The sequence below is a fragment of the Merops nubicus genome, unplaced genomic scaffold, assembly GCF_000691845.1.
Source record: "Merops nubicus isolate BGI_N331 unplaced genomic scaffold, ASM69184v1 scaffold1343, whole genome shotgun sequence".
Classification (NCBI taxonomy): domain Eukaryota; kingdom Metazoa; phylum Chordata; class Aves; order Coraciiformes; family Meropidae; genus Merops; species Merops nubicus.
The window spans coordinates 38,570-62,478 of NW_008596691.1; the positions used below are offsets into that span (position 1 = coordinate 38,570).

At 37.4% G+C, this 23,909-nt stretch overlaps 2 protein-coding genes across 2 annotated transcripts in view; both read left to right on the forward strand.

Moving 5' to 3' along the window:
• IPO11 (importin 11) overlaps positions 1 to 23,608 on the forward strand; it is a gene marked incomplete at its 5' end in the record, with an annotated part of 61,818 nt that extends 38,210 nt beyond the window's left edge. The window contains 3 exons of the mRNA XM_008936435.1: positions 12,643 to 12,738; positions 16,782 to 16,866; positions 23,444 to 23,608. Of these exons, the coding sequence (XP_008934683.1) occupies positions 12,643 to 12,738; positions 16,782 to 16,866; positions 23,444 to 23,608 (346 nt within the window). The remainder of the gene's footprint in view (positions 1 to 12,642; positions 12,739 to 16,781; positions 16,867 to 23,443) is intronic.
• On the forward strand, positions 4,315 to 6,240 carry LRRC70 (leucine rich repeat containing 70). The gene has a single exon (XM_008936434.1). It carries the CDS (start codon positions 4,315 to 4,317, stop codon positions 6,238 to 6,240), a length of 1,926 nt encoding a protein of 641 aa, XP_008934682.1.
• Positions 23,609 to 23,909: the final 301 nt, after the last annotated feature.

Sequence of the window (23,909 nt, forward strand, 5' to 3'; positions counted from 1 at the left end):
CCCTTCTTGTACCTATGTACGTCTGGAAATACTCTTAATAATCCCTGTGGAACAGAGAAATATTCAGTAACTGAAGCAGCACTCATGATTTTTACTTAGGCAGGAATATGAAGCATTAGAAGGAATCTGCAATATTTGAGATAGGAAGCGATTTTGAGATAGTCTTAGATGATAATGAGAAAAGTAAATATTTTGAGGTCTGATAAGTTAGCATTAATAAAGTGTCCACAGCAGGTGTTACTGTATGGGAGGCAGGTGAAATGAGTTTAAATGTTTGTGTTTAATGAGAGTGATTTGAGTAATGAGATTAAATGCCACCCAAGTTGTAGGTCACTAGCTGAATTACTTTGACTTGTGATCATACATGGAGAATGATGTGGGCAGAAAGCGCTGTATCATAGTCTACCTGTGCAGAATAAAAGTAGAAGGTAAGAAGGCCTGCAAGAGAATTTCCTTGCTAAGTACACAGTGGTAGGTCAACAGATAGTTTCACTCTTATGAGCTCATAATAATTACAGTGCTAAAAATTGGTTTTCATGTGTTTTGTGAGCTTTGACATGATGTTATAGTGAGTATTAGAATTAAATCCCTCTTCAAAAATTTGATTTCGTTCAATTTAAAGTTGGGTAACTTTAGAACCTGTTTTTGAACTTGCTGCTTGTTTTTTTGCTATAAATAAATTGGAGTTAAATGAATATTTTACACTAGCTAATATTTACAAGCTAAATTATAATGACGTTAATCTAATATGGATCAGTGAGAAGATAGAGGTGATTTGGAAAGGCTGCACTGGCGGCAGTGCTTGTGTGTTCTTTGAATTACTCTGACCTGTCATTTTATGCACAGTTTGACAAATTGCTCTTGCTTATGCTTCACACTTGTATGGGCAAGTAGTTATTGTTGAATTAGATTTTACTATGTCAAAAAGCAGTGACATTAGTAACTTCATCAATGTTAGCATATTAAGATAAAATTCACTTTCAGGATTCAAAATTCATTTTGTCTTTTTCCATGTGAAGCTGTATTCAGATATAAACCTGGTATTTCTCTCACTGGAGAACAAAATTAGTAGTGAATAAAATATATCACTATCAGAGCCACCCAAGCTTGCTTGAAATAAGTGTGTGTGGTCTTCCTGTTTAAGTGTTTTCCTTACAGTATTCAACTAGTAGTGAATTTTGTTTAACAAAAAGCCATTTTGAGAAATGCTCATCCAAGTTATATGTGTATCTCAGTCTTTTTTATGGTTTTCTCCAAAATAGTATCTGCGTGTGGCATTTTATTTTGCCTCTCGTTCTTCATAGATAGTGCTTTCAGATACTTGCAAAGAGTGTACTGTTAATGAAGCAATACCTGGAAATTACAATCTGATTGGATCTGCAGGCCTCTGGGTGCTATATTTACAAAGTGCAAGACAGGACTTTCTGCAGATTTCCTAGTGCAAGGAACCATGACCTGGATTAAGATTTGTGTTCCTCATTTTTTACGTGGGATATGAGAATCAGAGACGTCATTAATATGCTCAGAACCACAGTGGCAGCTGGAGTTAGAGCAGATTTTTTATTAATATTGGTAAGATACCTTACTGGGCACCAGCTTTCATTTATCTGGCTGTTTCCATGCTGTTAGCCAACAGAACTTCAGCAGTTCCTTCAGTCTTCCTAAATATGTGAGTTCTAGCATTTGGTGAGAAGGGAGAGCTATTAACTTTTATCTTTTAAACCTTTTTTTAGATTGGAACATCGCTCTTTAGCCCTATAGGGTTGCTACATATAGAGGATGTCTTGGAAGAAAGACTTTTCAATTATCTCTTTACTCAAGTAAATATCAGCATAAATAGGCTGTAGGTAATGAAGTAGGACATATTTTCTTGTTTGAAATAATTTTTCACTTTTGGCTGATCTGTTTTTTTCCCCACTCACCTGACTCTTTGACTTGGATAATCTTTTTCAATTACTCTTAGTATTCCCTCGCCCATGTCTGGGATACTTCCCTAATCATCTTGGGAGCTGTTCAAAACTACAGTGTTTTCCCTTCAAGGAAGTGACATGCTATTTTATTTTGCTTTCCTATGTATAAACAAGTATGTTAAATATTGTGAAAAATTAGAATGTGAAATAAGTAGTTAAATCTAAAGAACATCTTGTTTTCATATTGGTTTAATGTTCTCAGAAGAAAAAGAATCGAATGCAGTTCAAATTCTGAGTCGTAACTAATTACTGGCTTTGTCTAAAGTGACACATGGACCAATTCCACTGGTCCTGCTGATTTCTTTCTTTAGACTAGATGTTGTAAGAGGTGTTGACTCTGGTGGAATTGGAGGTGGTCAATTTTGGTCCTTTTTTTTGTTTTTAAAACTTTTCCCTCCATCCCAACTACAGGTAGTTTTGGCTAACTCTAGTTGAAAAATTGAAGCAATGTTTATCTTAATTCTGAATGCTTCACAAACCTCAAACATAAAAAAGCCAGTTACATATGGTCAAAAACATTTTTTTGAAAACTTCAAAAATGTTTCTTTTGGCAGAATTAAGAAGAATGCATCTTCAAAAACATATTGTTGTTATTGTGTTTCCTTTCCTTATGTGGTTCATGCATTTCTGCTTGGATTATTATAGACAAAGATATTTGGGTGGTATTTCACTCCTTATGTGAATGCATGCCTCCTGGGTGAGTGTGTTGTGGCCAAAGTGACTTGATTGTCCTACTGTAGTGTCTCTTCCTTAACTATAGCTATTGATTGGCTTTGTCATCTTTGTTTTGCTGAGCAGAAGGTCCTGATACAGTGTAAACCGTTATTTTATAGTTAACTTTGCTATTTGTAGGCTTCATCTCTAATTTACCATCTCATTTTGTTGTTTCCCCTTTTCCTCTTTGATGTGACTGAACTGTGCAGGTATTTAGTCCCTGTGATGAGTAAACTGAGGATGTAATCTCCGGTAGTTAAGAAAGGGGTATATTTATAGCACATGTTTGCACCAAGTGTTTATCTGCACAAGGGACACTGCAGGAAATGAAAGCTGTGGACTAAAGGCGTGGCTGTCAGAATATATATATAGTCCTCTGTAGATAAATGGGCTTGGAAAAAAGCGGCCTAAAGTGCCTGGATCCAGTCTGAAATACAACAAATACACAGCAGTTTTGCAGCTTATCATGCAGTTCTAATCTCTAAGACTTCCTGGGCTTCTCTGCCAGGGCACATCCCCTCACAGGATGTGCCTTCCTGGAGTGCAGGAGGCACTGGGGCTCTGCCACCCAGACCTCTGCATTCTCCCTCTCTGCTGGGCTCCTGGAGTGTGTGTGTCTGTGTGTGGTGGCAGCAGTTTGTCTCTGCAGACAGAGAGAACAGCCTAAGCCTTACTATTGATTCAACAAAATGTTTCAGATTCCAGCTGAAAGATAAAGGATTTACAGATAAGGCAAGAGAGCTGTTACGAGTAGATATGCTTTATTATGGAAGTTATACCTAACTTAGATAAAACTCTTTTGAGCTCTCCTAGTCAAAAACAGTAGTTTAAACAAATGAGAAGAACAACAGTTACATAGTAAGATAGTTCTTGCTTTTCTAGAAACAAATCATTGAGATTTCCTTTCCAACAATACTTCTGAAGCACAGATAAAATGGCTTCCTGTCCCAGGGTTTCCTGTATCCATGGCAACCTGACTTTAACCACTTATTTTTTTAGTTTCCTGACTGAGCAGTTGCAAATCCTGGGTCAAAATGTGAGCACTCTAGTACACGGCAGTACTGCCTTTCCAAAGGTTTCACAGATGAGTATTGGGCAGCTTGTAATGTAGCCCAATGAACTGGAAAACGGCAAAATTACAGAAATAATGAACTTCAGATTTGGGGTAAGGAATTGATTTTATTTATTTTGAATGTAACTCAGCTTTATAAAAGTAAAATTTAAATTACAAATGAGTTGTCAGTGAAAGGAAGCTTGTTTCCAGTTGGCATTTCTACTTGAATGCTGTGGAAACATTTTGTAGTCTTTCTTAACTGAAAAAAACGTTAAGAAGCAGTATTTTGAGTTTACTAGAAGCTGTTACTGTCGGATTAGTTGCTTTTATGCTGCATGTATTTTCTGGTTAGTTTGGCAACACATATGTTACATTGTTCATTTACTTCGAAAATCTTTTCAGTGTAGTTCAGACATGCTTAATAAGTTTTATCTGCTTATTTGACATGAAAGGAGAATGTATAGAATACCAATCTTGAAAGCAATACTTGTATTTTAAAGACTGTCTATATAGAAACTTTAAACTTTCAAATTAATATTTATAAACTTCTTTTTATCTCTACTAGTGAAGTCAGAGATGAGTGAGACGGCCAAAGACAGGGATATGTGTGGTCTGCAAAGTTCTCCACCCTGCATGGGAGCACTCCTGTATATCCTTAATTGTTCTCTTTTGTTGCTGCTCCAGAAGGAGGCTTTTGGCTGTCCAGCTCCTTGCCAAGTTTGCACAGGGAGGCAAGTTAGCTGTCGTAATTTAGGGTTTTCAAGCATCCCGAGGAACTTTCCAAAAACGACAGTTCTTGTGTACCTCAGTGGAAATAATGTATCGCATGTCACTCCACATGAACTAAGAGGCCTTCAGAAGCTTGCTGCACTCTACATGGATAACTGCAGTATTTCATATGTACACGCAAAAGCTTTTGTGGAACTCCCCAGACTCTGCTACTTGCATCTAAATAACAATAATATTAAACGCCTGGATCCAGGAGTCTTTGAAGGTCTTTCCAATCTTCATTGTTTATACCTTCAGAATAATCAAATAGCTTTTGTTCCCAGAGGATTATTTACTGATCTCATTTCTGTTAGATATTTAACACTTCAAAAAAATCGTCTCAGTGTCCTTGGAAGTGGGACTTTCTTGGGAATGATAAATCTCCAAACACTTAACCTAGCCCATAATAAGATTTCACGGATATCAGATTTAGCATTTCATGATCTTGAAAACCTTGCATATTTGTTCCTTGAAGGTAACAACTTAACACTTGTGCCATCAAATGCTATTGGAAAGCTCAAGAATCTTCAAAGACTTTCTTTATCTCACAATCCCATTGGATCAATACATCCTTTTGCATTTAAAGGACTTAACAAGCTTAGGTATCTGTCTTTAAAAAACATGAACCTGAAATGTATTGCTCTAAATGGTTTTTTTGGATTAAACAACCTTAGCCAGTTAATCTTAAGTTATAACAATTTAGAAAATATAAATTCCAGCACTTTTACTTTATTGAACAATTTGATGTATCTGCAGCTAGACAGGAATAAAATAACCAGTATTGGTGATGGTAGCTTTGAAAAAATGGGACAGTCGCTTAAAATACTCAGTTTAGCATTTAATAACATTACAGAGTTACAGCCTGAGGTGTTCAAGCCATTAGCATCTTTAACTCAGCTACAGGTAAATTATAATCCTTGGAACTGCAGCTGCAAAATGCTTGGGTTACTTACTTGGCTAGCATCGTCTCCTGTTTCTGTAAAAATCCACTGTCAGAATCCCCCGAGTATGCGTGGTAGACCTTTGCATTACATTAAGTGGAGTCGGTTTGCCAACTGCAGTAGCCCTACTGCCAGCCCAGAAACAGCCTGGACTCCAGGATCTGTGGGTGTCCATCACAGTGCAGCCACTCTGCTGGTGGCCTGGCATAAGGGAAGGAGGCACAACGCCTTTGAACAGTTCCTCAGTGCAGAAACTAACTATGTTGCTTTCTGGGAAGAAACTACAGCAGCATCTGTCAACCCCTTGCCCTATGGAGAAAACGTTGCTGACATCCCATCGCAGGCACCTACAGCACTGTCAACACTGCCGGTGCAAATACCAGCACAGACTATACCTGCAAACAGAACTGTAGAAGAGGCAGCTCTGTTTCCAACAGATGCTCCTCCTGTATCATTAAAAACGTCCTTACTTTGTGCACAAGAAGTTGAAAAGCTGAATCAGGCTTTTGACATTTTACTAGCCTTTTTCATTCTGGCTTGTGCTGTGATCCTGTTCTTAACCTGTAAAATTATTCAGTTTAAGCAGAAAGTAAAGGCACTGGAGAACTCAGGGGAAAAGAGAATAGAATATTATGGGGTTTATCAGCCTGGAAGATACAACATAACTGACCCAGTGCCATCTCTAACTGAGAATTCAATGGGGCATTCAGAACTGGACCAAATTAGGCTACTCAAACGAACAGCATCTGAAAATCAGGCACAGGTCATATTGTTTGAACATTCATCATTGTGATTTATCTTATCTGATTTGATGTTAATTTCATTGTGATCTGAAATTCCAGGAAATCAAGAACACATTTTTCTAAAATAACTTTGAGTTAAAATTATCTGGTTAATAGAGTTGTCGAAAATGGTGTCAGTGGGGTTCTGCATCATCATTTGCTTCCTGAATATTTTGTAGTGTATTGATTTTTTTTTTAATTAGATATCACTAAAACCTGACATGGATGGGTGTATTATCCAGTCCCTATATACCATGGATAAGTATATTATCTGTCACCTATAATTCAAGTATACATGCGGCATAAAGTACTTTTTTCGTTTGCAGTACTTAATAGTATGAGTTTCTATAGAAACTCCATAGTTAACTTGATTCTTGAAGAAAATAACACGTCAGTTTAGCAGGGTCATGAAGCAAAGAAATCTGGGAGAATGAGGAAAAAAAAAAAGGCAGTGCTTCATTTATTCGTTGTATTGCGGTTTCTATTCTGCCTCTGTTAATCTTCACAGTGGGGGAATTTATATCTAGCACGTTCAAACTCTAGAGGAAAAGAAAAAATTAAAACAATAGAAATTTCATTCGTATCTATGACATTTTAATATGCAAAGTTGTATATTCAGTCTGTATAATGAATATATTAAAGTGAATTTTTTGTTAGTGTGTATCTATATCATTTTGTGGTAATACTGGAAACCAGAGTCATTAGGGAGACTAACTTTCTATTGGATTGAAAAATTTACCAAATTTATTATGTCTAAGGAGCTGGTTAATTATTGTTAATAAATGATATTTTGTCATCTATACAGTAGAATTTTGGGGTAATTTTTGGCTAGAGATGGTGTACAAACTGACGAAATGTGCTGCACTTTATGTACTTCTAGATTAATTGCTGAAGATATTTAAATATCTGGTGGTGTATAGTTCGAAGTATCAGGTCAAAGTCCATTTTGTCAGTATACACCTAATTTTAGGCTTCATATTCAAAAGTTGCATATCTTTCTGTATAGTTTGTTTTACCTTTTTTTTTTGCCTGTGGTCCTAGAGACTTCACCCACTGAGTTTATAAGCAACACAATTTACAGTTTGATTGTTTTGCTCAAGTTAAAAAATACAGAACAATGTGTTGATAGTCTGTCCTCCATGGGGGTCAATTTCAATTACGTAGATGTATTTTGCTATTCCAGGATACATCCTGGAGACCAAGGCATTCTCCAGATGAACCTGAAGTGCCCTTGTGGTTCTTGTTCTAGCCTGCCTGCTTTCTGCTGGTGTAACTCATGTGCATGGCTGTTTATGCTGCTCCCTGTTGTCTTGTGTGCCCCCTTTCAGTCAACTTCCAGGAATGATGCATGTAATCCACTGCTAGGACATATATAGACCTCAGCTGTACTGTGTGGATGTGAATGTGCAAGTGTGGCCTCTGTAGCTGCTTGCTGTGTGTGTCTGTTGAATGTAATGAAATATCAATTTAGTATATCCTAATACTGCATTACTATATTTTACTGTAATTTACTGTATAGTAGATAAAATACTTCTACCTTATGGAACACTTACTTCAGCTGCTTGGGCAAAAGCTTAAAACTATTTTGGATTGATTGAGTAGTAACTATTTTTTATAGTTATTTACTAGGAGATCAGATGTTAAATATTTTCAGGGAGGGAAAACATTGACTCTAATTCATGCTTAATTTTTTTTTTTTTGCATGACTGATCCATTATGGTCTCTTTAACCCATTTTTGTTACTTTCTGCCTCTTCTGTGCAACTCCTCATGATAAGTTTTTAAAATTTATTTTCATTCAATAACAGCTACACAATACTACAGTGAATGCACAATAGTAGGTTCTGCAGTTTGTGCTGTATTCTAAATTTCCAGTTTTACATGTCTGTCTTCAGAAGTAATGGACTTAAAATTCAGTGGAATCTAGTTAACTACCACGTTAGAAATGTTGCTGTGCATTTGTTAGAGGAGTTCTTGGAGTAGGCAAAAACTGAGACTGAACAAACCTAGTTCTCAAAGACATCTGATGGGGACAGCTCTGTGGGTTTAGGCTCTTGATTTCCACAGCTGCTCTCTACAGAACAGCATGAGAGGCTTCCTGTGAAGGTGTGTCCTTCCCACTGACAAGCTGCTGTAGGAGTTGCTTGCCAGGTACTACTAGCCTCACCATATGTAGTGATGGAACGTGAAAGGAAGCCGTTGCTGCTGGAGCTCTTTGTGCAAGCAAAGAGTTGGAGCAGTTGGAAGCAATAATTTGCAGTGGAGTAATCCTCTCATGTCCAGATTCCCCACAATTTGGGTTAGACCAACAAGGAATTGAAAGATTCATGATGCAGGTTTTGCCTTCTTTTGCAGTTAGTAGGTTTTATATTTAAACGTTCACATTAGGAAACACATCCTTTCATGTACACACAAGGTTCGTATGTCTGACTGTTAGAATAATTAGAAAGTACATTAGAAGACTTAGGTGGGTCTGCTGTCATGAAGCGAAATGCACTTCAAGGTCATCAAGTTTATGGTCAGCCATAGGGCTCCCCTGGAAATGCGTTAGCTGCTAAGTTATGGTTTCACCACTGTGCAGCTCCTGAGGTGGGGGGTGTGTGTGCAACAATCACATTGCTCAGAGTATGCACAAAGTAATCTGTTTTTTTCTATTTCACCTACTTCCTCAACTAATGAGATAAGAATAAAAATTTACTTAATCTTTCTCAAATCTAATGTACACTAGTAAATATATGAAATTAAGTTTTCTTTTTTTTTGATGTTTACTTCTTCATCCTGGTGAATGCAGAAAGACAAAATGTACTTTCTTGTCTTCCTTTTAACCTCTAAAAAAGTATGTTTTCGTATGCAGAATTTTTCATTCTGTTCTGGTAGGCTGAGGAGGATGCACAGTATGCATGGGGATCATTTTAAGTACCCACAAAATGTATTATTATATAAGTTTTATTAAGCTGACAATAAAGCTTTATTTACAGTGGCTATATATGTAACTGAAATCCAAATTCCAAATTTTTGCATAAAAGTTCAGCATAATAGAATTGTTGACTAGACAGGTGAGTGTATTAGAAATGATAGAATAAAAAATATTTTTTTCAGAACAGATGTCTGTTTTTTCAGTTGCAAAACTTTTAATCTTTTATCTAACAAATTATGCAAACATTGAAGTAAAACGTTTAAGATTATTCGTTTAGAAGCTGCCCTAAATGTTTGCTACATTTTGTTTTCATTACAGGCAAGGTGAAATTTATTTGCAGACTGCATAAAAGATTCTGTTGCAAAAAATAATGTTAATGTTTTAACTGTGTCTTTGAAATTGTTTTCTGGAGTGGTTTAGATCCTAGCAAGTATATAGAATTTATCCTTTAATTATCTTCTGATAATTTTTGCTGCATGCCAGATGAGATTTTGTCCTGGTAGCTTAGGGAAGCTGGGTAGTTATAAAACAGTTATAACTTGATGATGTTGTTTATTCCATTGCTGATGTGAACTTTATGCAGTTGAAGGGTAGAAGAGCTTAACTGGTACCTCCCTTCCAGAGTAAAATTTTAGTATGGACAGGATTAACTTTCTGTTTTGAAGGTTCTTCTAAGTACAGTGTGCCTGTCTTTTCTGAATCTACTCATACAACATTCTAGTGTATTTCTAGAAGGAAGCAGGCTAATTTTAGTCTCTTCAAAAAGGTATTCCATTGGTTGGTGTGACTTCCTTGTCTGTGAAAATAAGACCTGATGCATTTTATATTGCCACTGAACTTTAACTGAGGCTTCTTTTTTCAAAGCACAATAAGCCTATGCTGTCTTTATTTTTCATTGGCTTGTGTCTTGTATTCTAAAAATAGTTTCATTGTTTAATGGTTCCATAATTGGTACACATATCAGTCAGTCATTGCTAGGAAGAAATTTCATGTTCCATTTAAAGGGAAAAAGAAGGGGACAAAAGAGGAGGGTATTGTCTTTACTGAAAGCTGCAGACAACAGTCACCTCATTTCTAAAGGTCTTCTACATTATCTAGCTTTGCTTTCCTTGAAAAAAAAAAAGTTATTTTTCTCTTTCACTAAGGAAGGAAGTATAATATTTAACAGTGTTGTGGATCTTCAACCACTGTCATGAATTTCTTCCAGAAGGTCCTTGGAAACACAGGTTGCTGAAATGGGCCAGCCTGTATGCTCCTCCTAACAATATGTAAGCTTAGAAAAAATATCTAAAGTCTAATGAGCACTGTGTCTACAGTATTTATTTACATGTTGATTAACTAAACTGCTTGCATAGATTGACCATACTTGGCCCCCCAGCTGATGAAAAGGCTTTACTTTCCTTGGGTCAAACATTTTTCTCTTCCCTCCCAATATAAAATTTCTGTGGCAGTCTGGCATTCTTCATGAAGCTTTGAAGGAAGGAATGTAACTACCAGATAGTGGATAGCAGCCTGTATTATTAATTAAGGAGTGTATACGTACAGGGCATAGTTTGCTTCTCCAGGGTGCAAAATGTTCACATTTGTTTCTTGGCTGTATGCCCCGGTCCTCTATTAATGTGAACCTGAGGACAGCTGTTTCCTTTCTCCTGTTGGAAAATATTAACCACATTAATGGCATTTTCATAGAGATGTACCTTTTTTTTTTTTTGAAACACAAGGCAAAATAGCTTTAATGAAAAGTCTCACAGCAGGTAATGCTTTGCTGCTCTGAATGAGATGGGAAAGCTTTCTGGTGAGGAACAAAGCCTCTTTCAAAACACATGTTTGACAATAATAAAGAGAATAAGCCAAACTGAATGGAAGTTAAGTCAGTTTTAATTTTGTGGAATTTAAGAGTTTCAAGTTTCATTGTACAAAATACAGTTAAGGTCCTGTCACTCAACAGTAGCTGAATGAAAAAGGGAACAAAAATAATCCTTTGGAAATTATCATGAGTTAAATCATAATCTTACCAAAACAGATTTAAAAGAGATTTTTTATATGCTCTAGTATTCTAGCTTGATATGTATTTTTTCCAAAGCATCCATTCCTATATAGTCTATTGTATACATAAAATATTGTTGTATGTTTGACAAGAATTTTTCAAATGCAGTAACTAATATACGAGGAGCTACGTTTTATCCAGTTATTCAGGTTTTATCCAGATGAAAGGAAATGAAATAATATTAAGAAATATATTTGTCTACATTAAAATATAAAGGATCAAACTACAATATATGAACTTAATATTCAGTACCTTTAAACAAAAATGGAATGTCTACTTCTGCCTAGTAGACAGCACATCATCTCTGGGGGAAAATGAAGCCTGAAATTCCGAACAGGGAGTAATAAAATGCTCCAGTTGGTGGCATGTCCAGGAAGAGGGTTGTAGTTCACCATCACCAGTTACGCCATTTCTCTTTCTTTGGTGCTTGTAGCTGGAACCTTTGCAGTCTTCCCAAGATGAGAATCTTGCTACTTGTAGTATGTCTTCCCTCTTCTGTAGTTCACAGAGCAGGATTCCATGCACCAAAGTCCTCCAGTAGAGCATCTCTGGCAGTAGACCTGCAGTAGCAGGAAATTCAGCAGAAACAGAAACCACAGATGCTTTCAGTTAACTAGGAGCTGGTGGCTCCTACTTCATTCATCATGGGAAGATCATATTTCTGTTTCCCTGCCCTACAAGGCACATCAATATTCATGGCAGGGGAAGGTGTCTAAACGTAATTGTTTAGTGTTATTTGGAATGTTGTGTGGGTACCCACTCAGCCTTTCAGCTCATTCTGGGGAAGGGTGCTTATCTCTATTAGAGCTGAGTGACAGCTACCACCACCTTGCAGTTGTTTTAAACAGCCTAGCGTTCCAAATGATAGGAGTGCCTGTGCTTAAGCAGAGGAATCTCACCCTACCTTTCTCTTTATAGTCAGGGAAGAGTTGTTCATGCAGAACTGGGTACAGATATTTTTCTCCCTCTATGGAGACTCATTCAGCTGCCTAGGAGGAAGAAGAAATAAGGCTGGACAGAGAATACAGCAAAGGAGTGTGCCATCTTTACAAGCTGCCCTTTGCTTGAGGGTTTGTGTGTAGATTCAGCATTGAATAGTACTAGAAGAAAATGTGTAAATGACATCCCCACTCAGTTCCTGAGTCCTGTGCTAATGTCTTTTTTCTTTTATTACATTTGCACTTATTTCTAGGTTTTTGAAGTGGTATGTGAAGCTTTATTCTATTTACAAATAATGTTTCTTGCATATTTTTGAAGCCTCTATGTAATTTAAGAAAAACTACTGAATTAGCTGCTTGAGAGCATGCTTAGCAAAGCAATGAGCCATGAAAATACTGCTCAGTAAATGTACTCTACAGCTACTGAGCACATTTCCTGTTTAGTTCCTTTAGCTAAGTCACTTTCCTGTTCTTTTACAGTGTTGCCTAAGATAAATTTTATTCTTTTCCAGTACTATCCAGGATAAATTTTGTGGTATCATTAACATTGCGGTGGAAGTGCTCCATGATGTTATGACTGAAGATAATGAAACAGGAAGATGCAAAGAGTAAGTGGAAAAATCTAAATAGTTTTAGTGGTTTTAACAGTAGCAGTACTGTTTTATAGGCAGTGTTTTGATTGGGAAGATCTACTACACTGTTAAGACATACTTGTAAGGGTTCTGTTTTCTAAAGAGTTAGTATTTCAATAAGGAAATCTTTGGTCTTAAAAAAAATAAATGTATTGAGGGGAGGGAGGACTTAAAATGGCAGTCAGTAAAATTTTGTGATGTTCAGTAAGTTATATACTAAATAATGTCGTTAAATGTTCATATGCTTTTGCTGTTAATTCACTTGACTATTTTATCTAAAATTGCAGTCCCACAAGCTTTTATGTCGATAGGATTTCTTTGAGTGTGACATCTGGGTTTTAACCAAGATCTTTTCCTAAATGCTTCAGCCTCATTGAGTGGGCCTAGCATACAATATTTTATGACCTGGAGAACTTGAAAACCTCTCCTAGAAGGACAGTTTTCCCTGTTCTGTTTTTTCACTTGACACACCTGCTGCTACAAGGTGTAGCTCAAGACAGTTTCTAGAGCCAGGAGCAAGAGTTTGTGTTGGCAGGAAAGTAGTTTCAAGGTTGCTCGGGGTGCACTGCCACCCAGCACCACACTCATTCATCTGCTGCTGACTCTCAGGGTACTGGTGGTATTCCATCAAAGCTGGAAAAGTTAAAAAACGCTGACTAATAACAATTTTGGACTGAGATCTTGATGTTGGGATTTTTCTCTGTAATGATTACCTAGTTTTAGAATGATGGAGAATCATAAGATATTAAAAGCAGGTGCTCGACAGACATCCTTACAGACACTATATTCTAATAACATATTTTACTAAGAATCAAACATTTTCTAGCCTTCAGATAATTACCTGGTGGTGGAACAGGCTGTATCTGGACTAATTAATTGCCTGAGGGGATGTTTGCTGGCACTGAAGCTAGCTGGCATGGAAGAGCCTGCATGCACACTGTTAAAGTTTTTCTCCTCTTAAAACAGGTGGTATGCACACAAGCGTGTGCTGTGCATGCTCATCCTGAGCCTGAACTATACCAAAGAACTGCTTGCAGAGTAATTTGTGTTTGTTTTTTTTTTTCGCCTAACTCTTAGTATAGAATATGTAATTCCAAAGTGTGGAAATTGCTTTAGCATTGGACTGTTGACCTATGTACTATTGGAGACATTGCTACAGAGTCCCTTCTATTACTAAAGGTGTTGCTTTGCCAGCAGTTCTTGAAAAGAGTTCTCAGAGAGAAATAAATCAAAATTGTCCTGGTTCATTTCATCTTTTAAGCTTAAAGGGTTGTAGAACTTTTCGGTGTACTTTTCCAAACCTAGACATTGTCTTGCCTTATAACATACAGGCACACTGAACCAGGGACATGCTTTTGTTGACAGATACTGAATGGATGGTTTGAAAGATTCTCTGGTACTTGTGTTACACGTGTTGACATTATCTGTGTCCTGGTTTGGGCTAGAACAGAGCTGGTTCTGTTCAGTGGTTTTATTTTCAGCTAAAGCTCTTCTAATTAACTGCAATTCCTGAAGCTAACAGCTTTCTGAAGCTAAACAACTTTTTCCATTTTAGTAACTTTAAAACAAGTTATTCAACTTATGTGCAGAAACTTTTCACCTGCTGGTGGAATGGAGCAATTAAAAATGCACAGTAGTACAGGGCTGAAAATGAGCAATAATGTGCATCTGTCTTGATGCTTTGGGATATGTGGATTATGTGTTCTTCCTGCCATGAAACATACCTAATACATGGGGGCAAGTCTTCACTTGAGTGCTTTTTAAATCCTTTTGGTTATTAAACCGTATTTTTTAGAAAAAAAGTTCCGGTATATTTGTGTATTCATTCAATAGAGAGAATGTGAAGTGGAAGGAAAGCATGTTTATTATAGGAAAGCTTGCACAAATGTCTTTATAAAGTCCCTTCAGACTGTTTCAAGAGACAGAAACTAGCTCTTTTTTTTCATATTTTCTGGGTTTATTCTTACCACAAAAATAATAGTTAAAATGTGACTGCCTGTTACGTCTGTTGTTACCTATCAGTTGAAGTGGTACAAAACAAAAAAATGAGAAGCTTAAGTTTTGTTTTATCTGCAGAGAAAAAACAGCTCTTTAAATAAATGACACTAGGAGCCAACTCACTTCTGTCCACCTAAAACATCATTGTCCAGTGTCTTACAGATATTACTGTTGAGAAACAATAGTAGTGACCGTATTAGTTTGCAGGTCCTCTTGTTGAAGGTCACACAGGAAAACATGAATGCAATGAGAAATCTTTGCTCGTTTTGCATATGTACCACTTTGATTTTTGTGTTGATAGGATACAAAGCACTTCCTTGGAAAGTCTGGGAAATTCTAGTTACGAACATTGGGTTTTCTATCTTAAGTTTTTTTTAAGCCCACATAGTCTGTTTTCTATATGCTGAAATAGGCAACAAGGAGGAATTGCAGTAAGCTCACCACCCTGGACTTGAGGAGAGCAGAGATCTTTCTTCAGGGATCTGCTTGTTAGAGTACCATGGGGTAAAGCCCTGAAGGGGAGAGTGGCCCAAGAAAGTTGTTCAGTATTCAAGGACCTCCTCCTCCAAGCCCAGGAGCAATGCATCGCAATGAAGAGGAAGGCAGGCAAGAATGCCAGGAGGCCTGACTGGATGAACAAGGAGCTCTTGGAAACAAACACAAAAGGAGAGTCTACAGAGAGTGGAAGCAGGGCCATGTGTCCTGGGAGGATTACAGAGAAGCTTTCTGAGCAGCCATGGATCGTTTAGGAAAGCTAAAGCCCAGATAGAGTTGAATCTCTGGGGATAGATAGAATTAAATCTCACCAGCAAAAGCTCCAACCACACTGCCCAAGTTGTAAAAGGCAAAGGCAGGGACTGGGAGAAAGAGGATCCACCCAAAGCTAGGTTTGAGACCATCGAAAGAACCTGAAGGTGTACAAGTCCATAGGACTTGACAAGATCCATCTGCAGGTCTTGAGGGAATTGGAGCATGAAGTTGCTAAGCTACTTTCCATCCTATCTGAAAAATCATGGCAGTCTGAAGTTCCCACTAATTGAAAAGGGGAAACATGACCCCCATTTCCAAAAAGGGGAAAAAAAAGGAAGACCCAGGCAACTGCAGGCTGGTCAGTCTCACCTCTGTGCCTTGCAAGATCATGGGGCACATCCTCCTGAAGACTCTGCTAAGTAACGTGGAAAATGAGGCAGCAGTTGTTGGCAACCAACATGGCTTCCCCAAGGGCAAATCATGCCTGATAGAATGGGTGGCCTTTTACAATGGAGGGTACAGCATAGGTGGTTGAAGGGACAGGAACTGACTTTACCTGGACTTCCATAAAACATTTGACACTGTCCCATGTGACATCCTGGTGTCTGAATTGGAAAGGGATGGATTTGATGAATAGACTACTTGGTGGATAAGGAATTGGCTGGATGGTCACACTCAAAGAATTGTGGTCAACAGCTCACTGTCGGAAGTGGAGACCAGTGACTGGTGGTGTTCCTCAGGGATTGGTACAAGAGCTTGTAGTGATAGGACAAAAGGTAATGTGTTCAAACTGGGAGAGTAAGAGTAGAAATTAGGATAAAGTTTTTCACTATGAGGTTGGTGAGTCACTGGAACCGGTTGCCCAGAGAGGCTGTGAATGCCCCAATACTGAATGTGTTCAAGACAAGATTGGATAGGGCTTTGAGCAACCTCGTCTAGTGGAAGGTTTCCTGCCCATGGCAAAGGATTTGGAACTAGATGATCTTTAAGGTCCCTTCCAACTCAAACCATTCTATGATTCCACAAAATGTATTTTAAAGTCACAATTTGAGCTAAAACATGGAAGACAGCTGAGAATGTTACGTAGGTGTAGGTGACACAGAACATGCATTCAGGCTTCTTTAGGTTCATTGTTCTTGGAAAAAAATCAATTGCTAACAAGTTGCCTGACTTGCATCAAACTCCCTCATATCTGTCCTGTGTTCTTGAAAGCGCTTTAGAATAAATTTAATGATAACCTATGTTAAAATTGTTCTTCTTTCCATTCTTAGTTGCATGTTGGTGGGCTATTTTGAAGAGCCTAAAGCTGCAGAAGATGAGGAACCTCCCACAGAACAAGATAAAAGAATAAAAATGGTAAGTTTTAGAACTGGTATCCAGTTACAGAATTGGTTGTGATTCACTTGTGTTAGACTAAATTCTTTGCCTTTGAATTTGGTTCATCCATTATTCTTGGAGGATTCACCTCTTCAGTCAAAGAAGGGAAATGCTTTGATGTCAAAGTTTGCAGCCACAACACTTAGGCTTCTGCTTTCCTTTGAGCCATGGAAAATGATGCAAAAATAAACATTGTTCACAAAATCATTACATTATTATTCACAAATCACTTTATAGTACTAAGACACTATTAAAAGGGTTTATGGAAAAACACAGGGAGCTGAAACTTACCAAAATGTCATGGCAGGTCAAATTTATGATATTTAAAACAGTCTTTATTTTATCAGATTGTGTTCTCTCTGAGCAGCTGTTGATCATTGCATAGAACCTTTTTCTGATGGAAAGAACCCCTAATAAGGAGGATTAATACTAATGAAGATATCTGGATTAGGTACCATGCATTTCTACTGGTTGTGTCCAACCTAATTTGTTTAATAATGTTTAATAATTTAACTTACTTTACAAGAGTTCGTCATGCAGAAAACAGTGTGCAGATGCTGTGAAATAACAGTCTGAACGGTGTGGCAGTCAATAATTGCAAAACATTGAATTGATGTGTGTAACCCCGTCACACATTCACTGTAACTGACCTGCTTTTATCCACAGTAGTATTTGTGGACAGTCCTTTGGTACTTCATTTCTTCTTGTAGGAGCAGAAAAGAGTTTGGATGGCTTTTAATAGTTTGTTTTAGTTGAGAATCTTTTTTAAGCCATTGGATGCTTATGATTTCTTGGTAAGCTTTTCTTTTAATACTAATAAATATATGGTTCTTTTTTTTTAAAAAAAAAAAAAAGAAAATAACACAAACTATTGTGTAGTCTTCTGCTGTTAGTATTGCCTTAAGAAAAATTCCTAGTGTCTTGCAATTTCCAATTTAAACAAAACACAGAAATACTGTATTCTGTGGTCCTTAAAACTTTATTGGGTAGTTCTGTAATTCAGTTAACTTTTAAAAGCATCTTAAAAGCTTTTTTTAGACTGTAAAATTTGGTTAAATTTTCTTCTAGCTTGCAAACTTAAATGAAATTCCAGATGTTTGTTACAGAATGATAATGTTTATTCTTAGCGGGTTTGGATAATGTCTTGACATATTATGATGTTGATATATAAATATACTGATCCCTATCAATAAAGATATGTTTATAGCTATGTATCTGTAAGGAAAGAGATAAATTTGGTTTGTTAATCAGATTTGAAAAAAACAAAGTGAATTTAAATCTACAGTCCTTTAATGTTCTTAGTTTTCTCTGAATATACTCAAGTTTTGTTTCTTTCTGGATGGCTAAGATTTTAATAACTTTTTTGCAGAAATTATTTTAGTTTTTCAGTTTCAGGTGGATATTAATAGTTTTGGTATGTATTCAGGAATTTAGACTTTGTAGGGACTACCTTCAATGCAGATACATCAGGCAAAATGAAAATTAGAATATGTTAGTTTTTGACCTGTGTCATTCTTCCCTCCTCAGTGATACAGTGCTCCAATACACTGTTGGTGGACGTAGTCATGAGGAGGGAACTGTTCTGAGGTCACGTGCAGTACAGAGTCAGTGGCTGCTGAATAAAGAGAAATATCTGTGTGCTTTGGTAAGGAGCAGCCATGACTGATAGGAACATGAGAATGCAGGTTTTGATTTACACGGGAAACTTGTCTTCCTTTGCGTGTTGCTTTCCTTTTTTTCATCTGAGGAACTGATAATTTGTTCTGCAGCTCTTCATTAACATTGTGCTTAAATACCTTTTCAGCCTTTGGTTCCTTGCAAGGTTTACACAGAATAAATTGCCATACGTGAACATTGACGCTTCCTTTTTGTCTCTGATCTTATAATCTAGACATACCTATTTCCATGGTTACTGTTTTCTAGATTCCTGAGCATTATGAAAATCCTTTGTTATTCTTCTTTCAATCCTCTTTTGTAAGTATAGCTGTCTGTTTCACTCTTCTCATTCCCAGATTTAGCTGATCATTCCTGATGTATTTCAGATTTGAGCCTTCTATGCTATCATTTTTTCAGCTAACTTTAGTATTCACTGTGTTCTTGTTTCTTTCTAAGCCATTTCTCACATCTGTTAAAGCAAGCAATCTCTAGCTGTTATAAATGTCTCATATAAATTCATTCTGAATCCAAACTGAAATTGCCCAGTATAAATTTCTGTGGATGGTGCAAAAACTGAAGCTTGCCACTTCTTATGGCTGTTTATTTCAAAATGATACAGGTCATTTCGGTGGATCACTAGTAATAGAAGTGTCAGACAATCAGGATTGTTACTCATGGCTTTGAAAGCATAGCTAGCATTTGATTTGATAAGCTGGATTGAGGGAAAAAAAATGCCTGGGCCCATTCCTAGCCAGCTGCACCAGAACTTTCTTCCTGTCTGTAGAAGCATCAGCACACACACTCAATTCATGTGACATTTAGAACAACTGCACTAACAATCTCTGGTGAAATAAAAGTAGGGACAAATAATTGAAGTGAGAAGAGGAAAATCAAGAGTAACCTGAAGGGAGTCTGCAATTGATTTAAGAACATTTTAGTCTCCTGTCCTACTTCACTCCTGCAAGAGATTTCTACCCTCTTATGTATTCCATTGCTGAATCAGCAGCTTGTATCAGGGCTTAGAGCTTAAACCTCAGAGAACAATAAAGAGAAGATAAATAGGATTCTCTCTTTCAAAATAATAATGTTTTGCAAATGTTAAGGCCATTCATGTGAGGAAAAAGATAAACTAGCATGGTCCACTAAGCATTGTCCGTGCTAAGTATCGCTTCCCAATATTTGCACTGGGTCTAGATATTTTTCTTTGATATATCCCTTTATCCTGTTATTGGTACTTTTCTTTGTTATTATGTACAGCTCATAATTACTTAAGAGAGTTCTAGCTAGAACAGGGCTTTATAAATTTATACTGCTATATTTTAGTCTTACTACAAATATATTGAGGAAAATGTAAAAAGGCAGAGAGTGATTCATGACCTTGAATTGCACGTAATGTACACACTGCAGGTGCCTTATTTTTGTGTGCCCTCAATACACATTTTTAAGAACTCTGGTATCATTGTTCAAAAGGCCATTAAACTTTTTCAACTCTATTTGAAACTATGGAGAGGAAAAATGAAGTAAGGGTTTTCCCAGCAAATATCTGTCTTATTTAAACTTGAATTATCCGTGCTGGTACATGTTTTAGATGATGCTTGAATGTAAATATGTAAGTCTTAGGTTTTTTATTTTACCCTAGTATGGGAAGAAACTAGTTTAATTGTGATTTTTGTATCTTCAGGAAAATAGGTAAATTAATTAGAGTACAATAAGCCTTTATGTTGTAAAGTGGTTTACTAAAAGTAGTATTTAAACTTTGTTGTTAGAGGTATAATTTACAAATTTAATCTACAGATTTGCCATGGATCTAATTCAAGCCCCACTGAAATCCATAAAAAAGCTTTGATATTAGGAGCCTTTCATATTGTCTGGATCCACTTCAAAATGTTAAATCACTGTTAAAACTAAAAGCTATATTCCTGCTTAAATTATTTTTTTCAGTCTTAGAGTATCACAGTCATAAGATACCAATCATAATGGTAAATATGTATGATTTTATGTCCTCCAAGAATTCTTGCTCCCTATTTAGTAACAAAGTATCCACATTTAAACTGAAGATATTTCTTCAAGTTCTGGAAGTCTTTTCAACAATTTAATTGAGGTATCACCGACACGCTTGTTAGACTTGTACTGGACTTGTATTATTTGTTCTTATATTCTAGTGCCATTCCAATTAGTTTGTGTTATTGCTTGTAGTAATTTTTTGTAGTAATGTTTTTATACAGAATAATATATAATTATTTATTAAAAACAGTGATTTTTGGCTGTAGTGTTGTGTAAAGATGCTGAGGAAGGAGATCCAGCTAACAAAGGCCATTTCAAACAGTAGGTAATTCTCTAGAGTGCAGCTGACGCTGGCAAGCGGAGTTGGGAGGGATGGAGAATGGTTGTTTTGTAAAACCTTTGTACTGCCTTGCTGATTCAAACTAGTGTTTACAATCAGTGAGGTGGAAGATTGGTTTCTTCAGTCCAGCCCCAAGGTAGGCACCCATGTCCAGTTTAAAGATCAATTAGTAAAGGAAATAAATTCAAAAGTTAGTCAAATCAGCTTTCCCCTGAGCAGCATAAAGTGTATTTCCTTGCAGAACTTCTGTTTCCTGTCTGTAGCTGTTTTGGGTTTGGTAGCAGGGGGATAAAGGCGCAACTTCTGTGAGAAGCTGCCAGAAGCTTCCCGTGTGTCCAACAGAGCCACTTCCAGCTGGCTCCAAAATGGACCTGCCACTGGCCAAGGCTAAGCCCATCGTTGATGATGGTAGTGCCTCTGTGGTAACATATTTAAGAAGGGGGGGAAAAAGAAAACCTGCGTGGAACAATAGCAGCTGATAGAGAGGAATGATAATGTGAAAGAAACGACTCTGTAGACACCAAGGTCAGTTTAGAAGGAGGGGAGGAGGTGCTCCAGGCACCAGAGCAGAGATTCTCTGGCACCCCATGGAGGTTAATGGTGGAGCAGATATTAAATTGCAGCCTGTGGAGGACCCCATGCAGGAGTAGGTGGATCCCTGGAGGAGGCTCTGACCCCCATGTGAAGTCTGTGCTGGGGCAGGCTCCTAGCAGGACCTTTGGACCCACAGAAGGAGAAGATCCCACTCTGGAGCAGATTTTCTGGCAGGACTTGTGACCCCACTGGGGATTTGTGCTGGAGGAGTCTGTTCCTGAAGGACTACACCCTGTGTAAAGAACCCAAGCTGGAGTAGTTCATGAGAAAGTATAGCCTGAGGGTAGTTCATGGAGGACTTTCTGCTGTGGGTGGGACCCCATGCTGGAGTAGGGGGAAGAGTGTAAGGAGTCCTTCCTCCTGAGGAAGAGGGAGCAGCAGAGACGCCATGTGGTGAACTGACCATAACCACCATCAAGCATTCCCCCTGTGCCACTGTGGGGTAGGAGATAGAGAATTCGGAAGTAAAGTTAAGCCCAGCAAGAAGGAAGGGGTGGGTGGGGAGAAGGTGTTTTTAGGATTAGGTTTTATTTCTCATTATCTGATTTTATTGGTAATAAATTCAAGTACTCAGATTTGATGGGTAATAAATTCAACTATTTTCCCCATGTCAAGTCTGTTTTGCCCGTGATGGGAAGTGGTGAGTTCTCTTCCTGTCCTTATCCTGACCCATGAGCCTTTTGTTATATTTTCTCTCCCCTGTCCAGCTGCAGAGAGGGAGTGGTCGAGCAGCTTTGGTGGGCAGCTGCTTGTCCACAGTCAACCCACCACAGTTCTGTACAATTTTTTATTTATCCAGGTAGAATGTATGTTGGTAAGGAAGCAGCAGAAGTTTCAGTTACTTCCCTACCTAATGGAAACTCTACATAGAAAGTTGGCAAGTCATTTATATGTTTGAGTCAGTATTTCCCCATTCTAGGTATATTGTTCAATAAATAAGTAAATAATCTTAAGATTTAAAGTATTCATATTAAAATATTTATTTTTTTTTATCATGCCAAAATAGGAATTGTGCAAGTTTAATATGTCTTATTTCTTTGGAAGTAGCAGTGTTGCAGGGTATTATGAGCTCAGAAGTCTCCTGTTTCAGTGGGCTTTGAGATCTAGCATTGTATTATGTTTCCTGACCTTCCTTGGTTTGGATACTAAGAGGAATACATCATGGGGCTGCAGTAAATGCCTGTTTATTTCAACATGGTACTTTCTGATGCAGATATGCCCCCAGTTCCCAACCTCTTTCATTCAGCCTGGTGGACTGAAGGACAAATGCTGAATATCTGTCTGTGTCCTTAGCCTTGCCTCACCTGTATTCAGGTATTGAAATTTAAGAATAGGTCCTCTGGCAATGTAGCCTCTCTGTTTACCTATTCTTGTTTTCATTAAGAAGCAGTTAATGTGGAAAATAGGGACAAATACGCTGTCCCTCCCTGCTCAAAAGAAAATTTTGTAACCCAGCTGGATGGATGACGTTGTATAGGTACTACTGCTGAAGAAGCATGTCTGTTCTTTGTGCATATGGTCATTTTATTTTAGCTGTTGTCATATAATCTAAACTAGTTAATTTTTTTCATTTTGTTTCCTCTACTAATAAAATACAACTGACTGTAGTTTATACCATCTCTTAAGTGCTTATGATAATACCTGATGTGTTTTTAGGAGTTGTGGGGAACTCATTTGGCAGTAATTCATAAAGCAGCTTTGAAATTGTTTTATCTGATAGAAGGATAAAATCTTACAGCACACTGGGACCATGATTTGAGACTATTTCAATAGTTTTAAATTCATATTTGCTTTTGATAATTACTTCATCTTTGCTTTACAGTTTTGCCTCTTGTTTCTCAACTAAATACACAGAACAGCAGATGATTTCTTCTTTGAGCTGAGGTTATAGAAGACATGAGTAAGTCACAGGGTACTTTTTAGTGGATTATTATATATTTCTCTCTTGTGTTTTTCCCACAGCTTGCACTGAAGGACCCGGTTCACACTGTGTCATTGCAGCAGTTCGTCTATGAGAAGCTAAAGGCCCAGCAGGAGTTACTGGGAGAACAAGGTTTTCAGGCACTCATGGAAACTGTGGATACAGAAATAGTTGCACAACTCCAAGAATTTTTACAAGGCTTCTAAATAAGCAGGAACAAGCTTTTGTATGTTCAGCTTTCCTTTCAAAAAATTATGAAAGAAGTCTAGCCTTCCAAGTTGTGTGGAAGAGGCTACTGAAAGCTGAAAATAACATGTTAAAAAATAAATTTCTGTCACTGCTATTCAACTAACTTTGGTAATATTTTATGCTGTTTTTTAATAATGTGCTTAGGCTTTTATCACAAAGTAACACTTCCGTGATTGCTAACATGGTATAAGCTGTCCTAGATAGTGCCGTTTTTTTGGTGCTGTTACTGGCTTTTTGGTTCACAAAAACAACAGAAAA

Excerpts from the sequence above, each read along its gene's own strand:
- LRRC70 (XM_008936434.1), top strand. The coding sequence starts at position 4,315 with ATGAGTGAGACGGCCAAAGACAGGGATATGTGTGGTCTGCAAAGTTCT.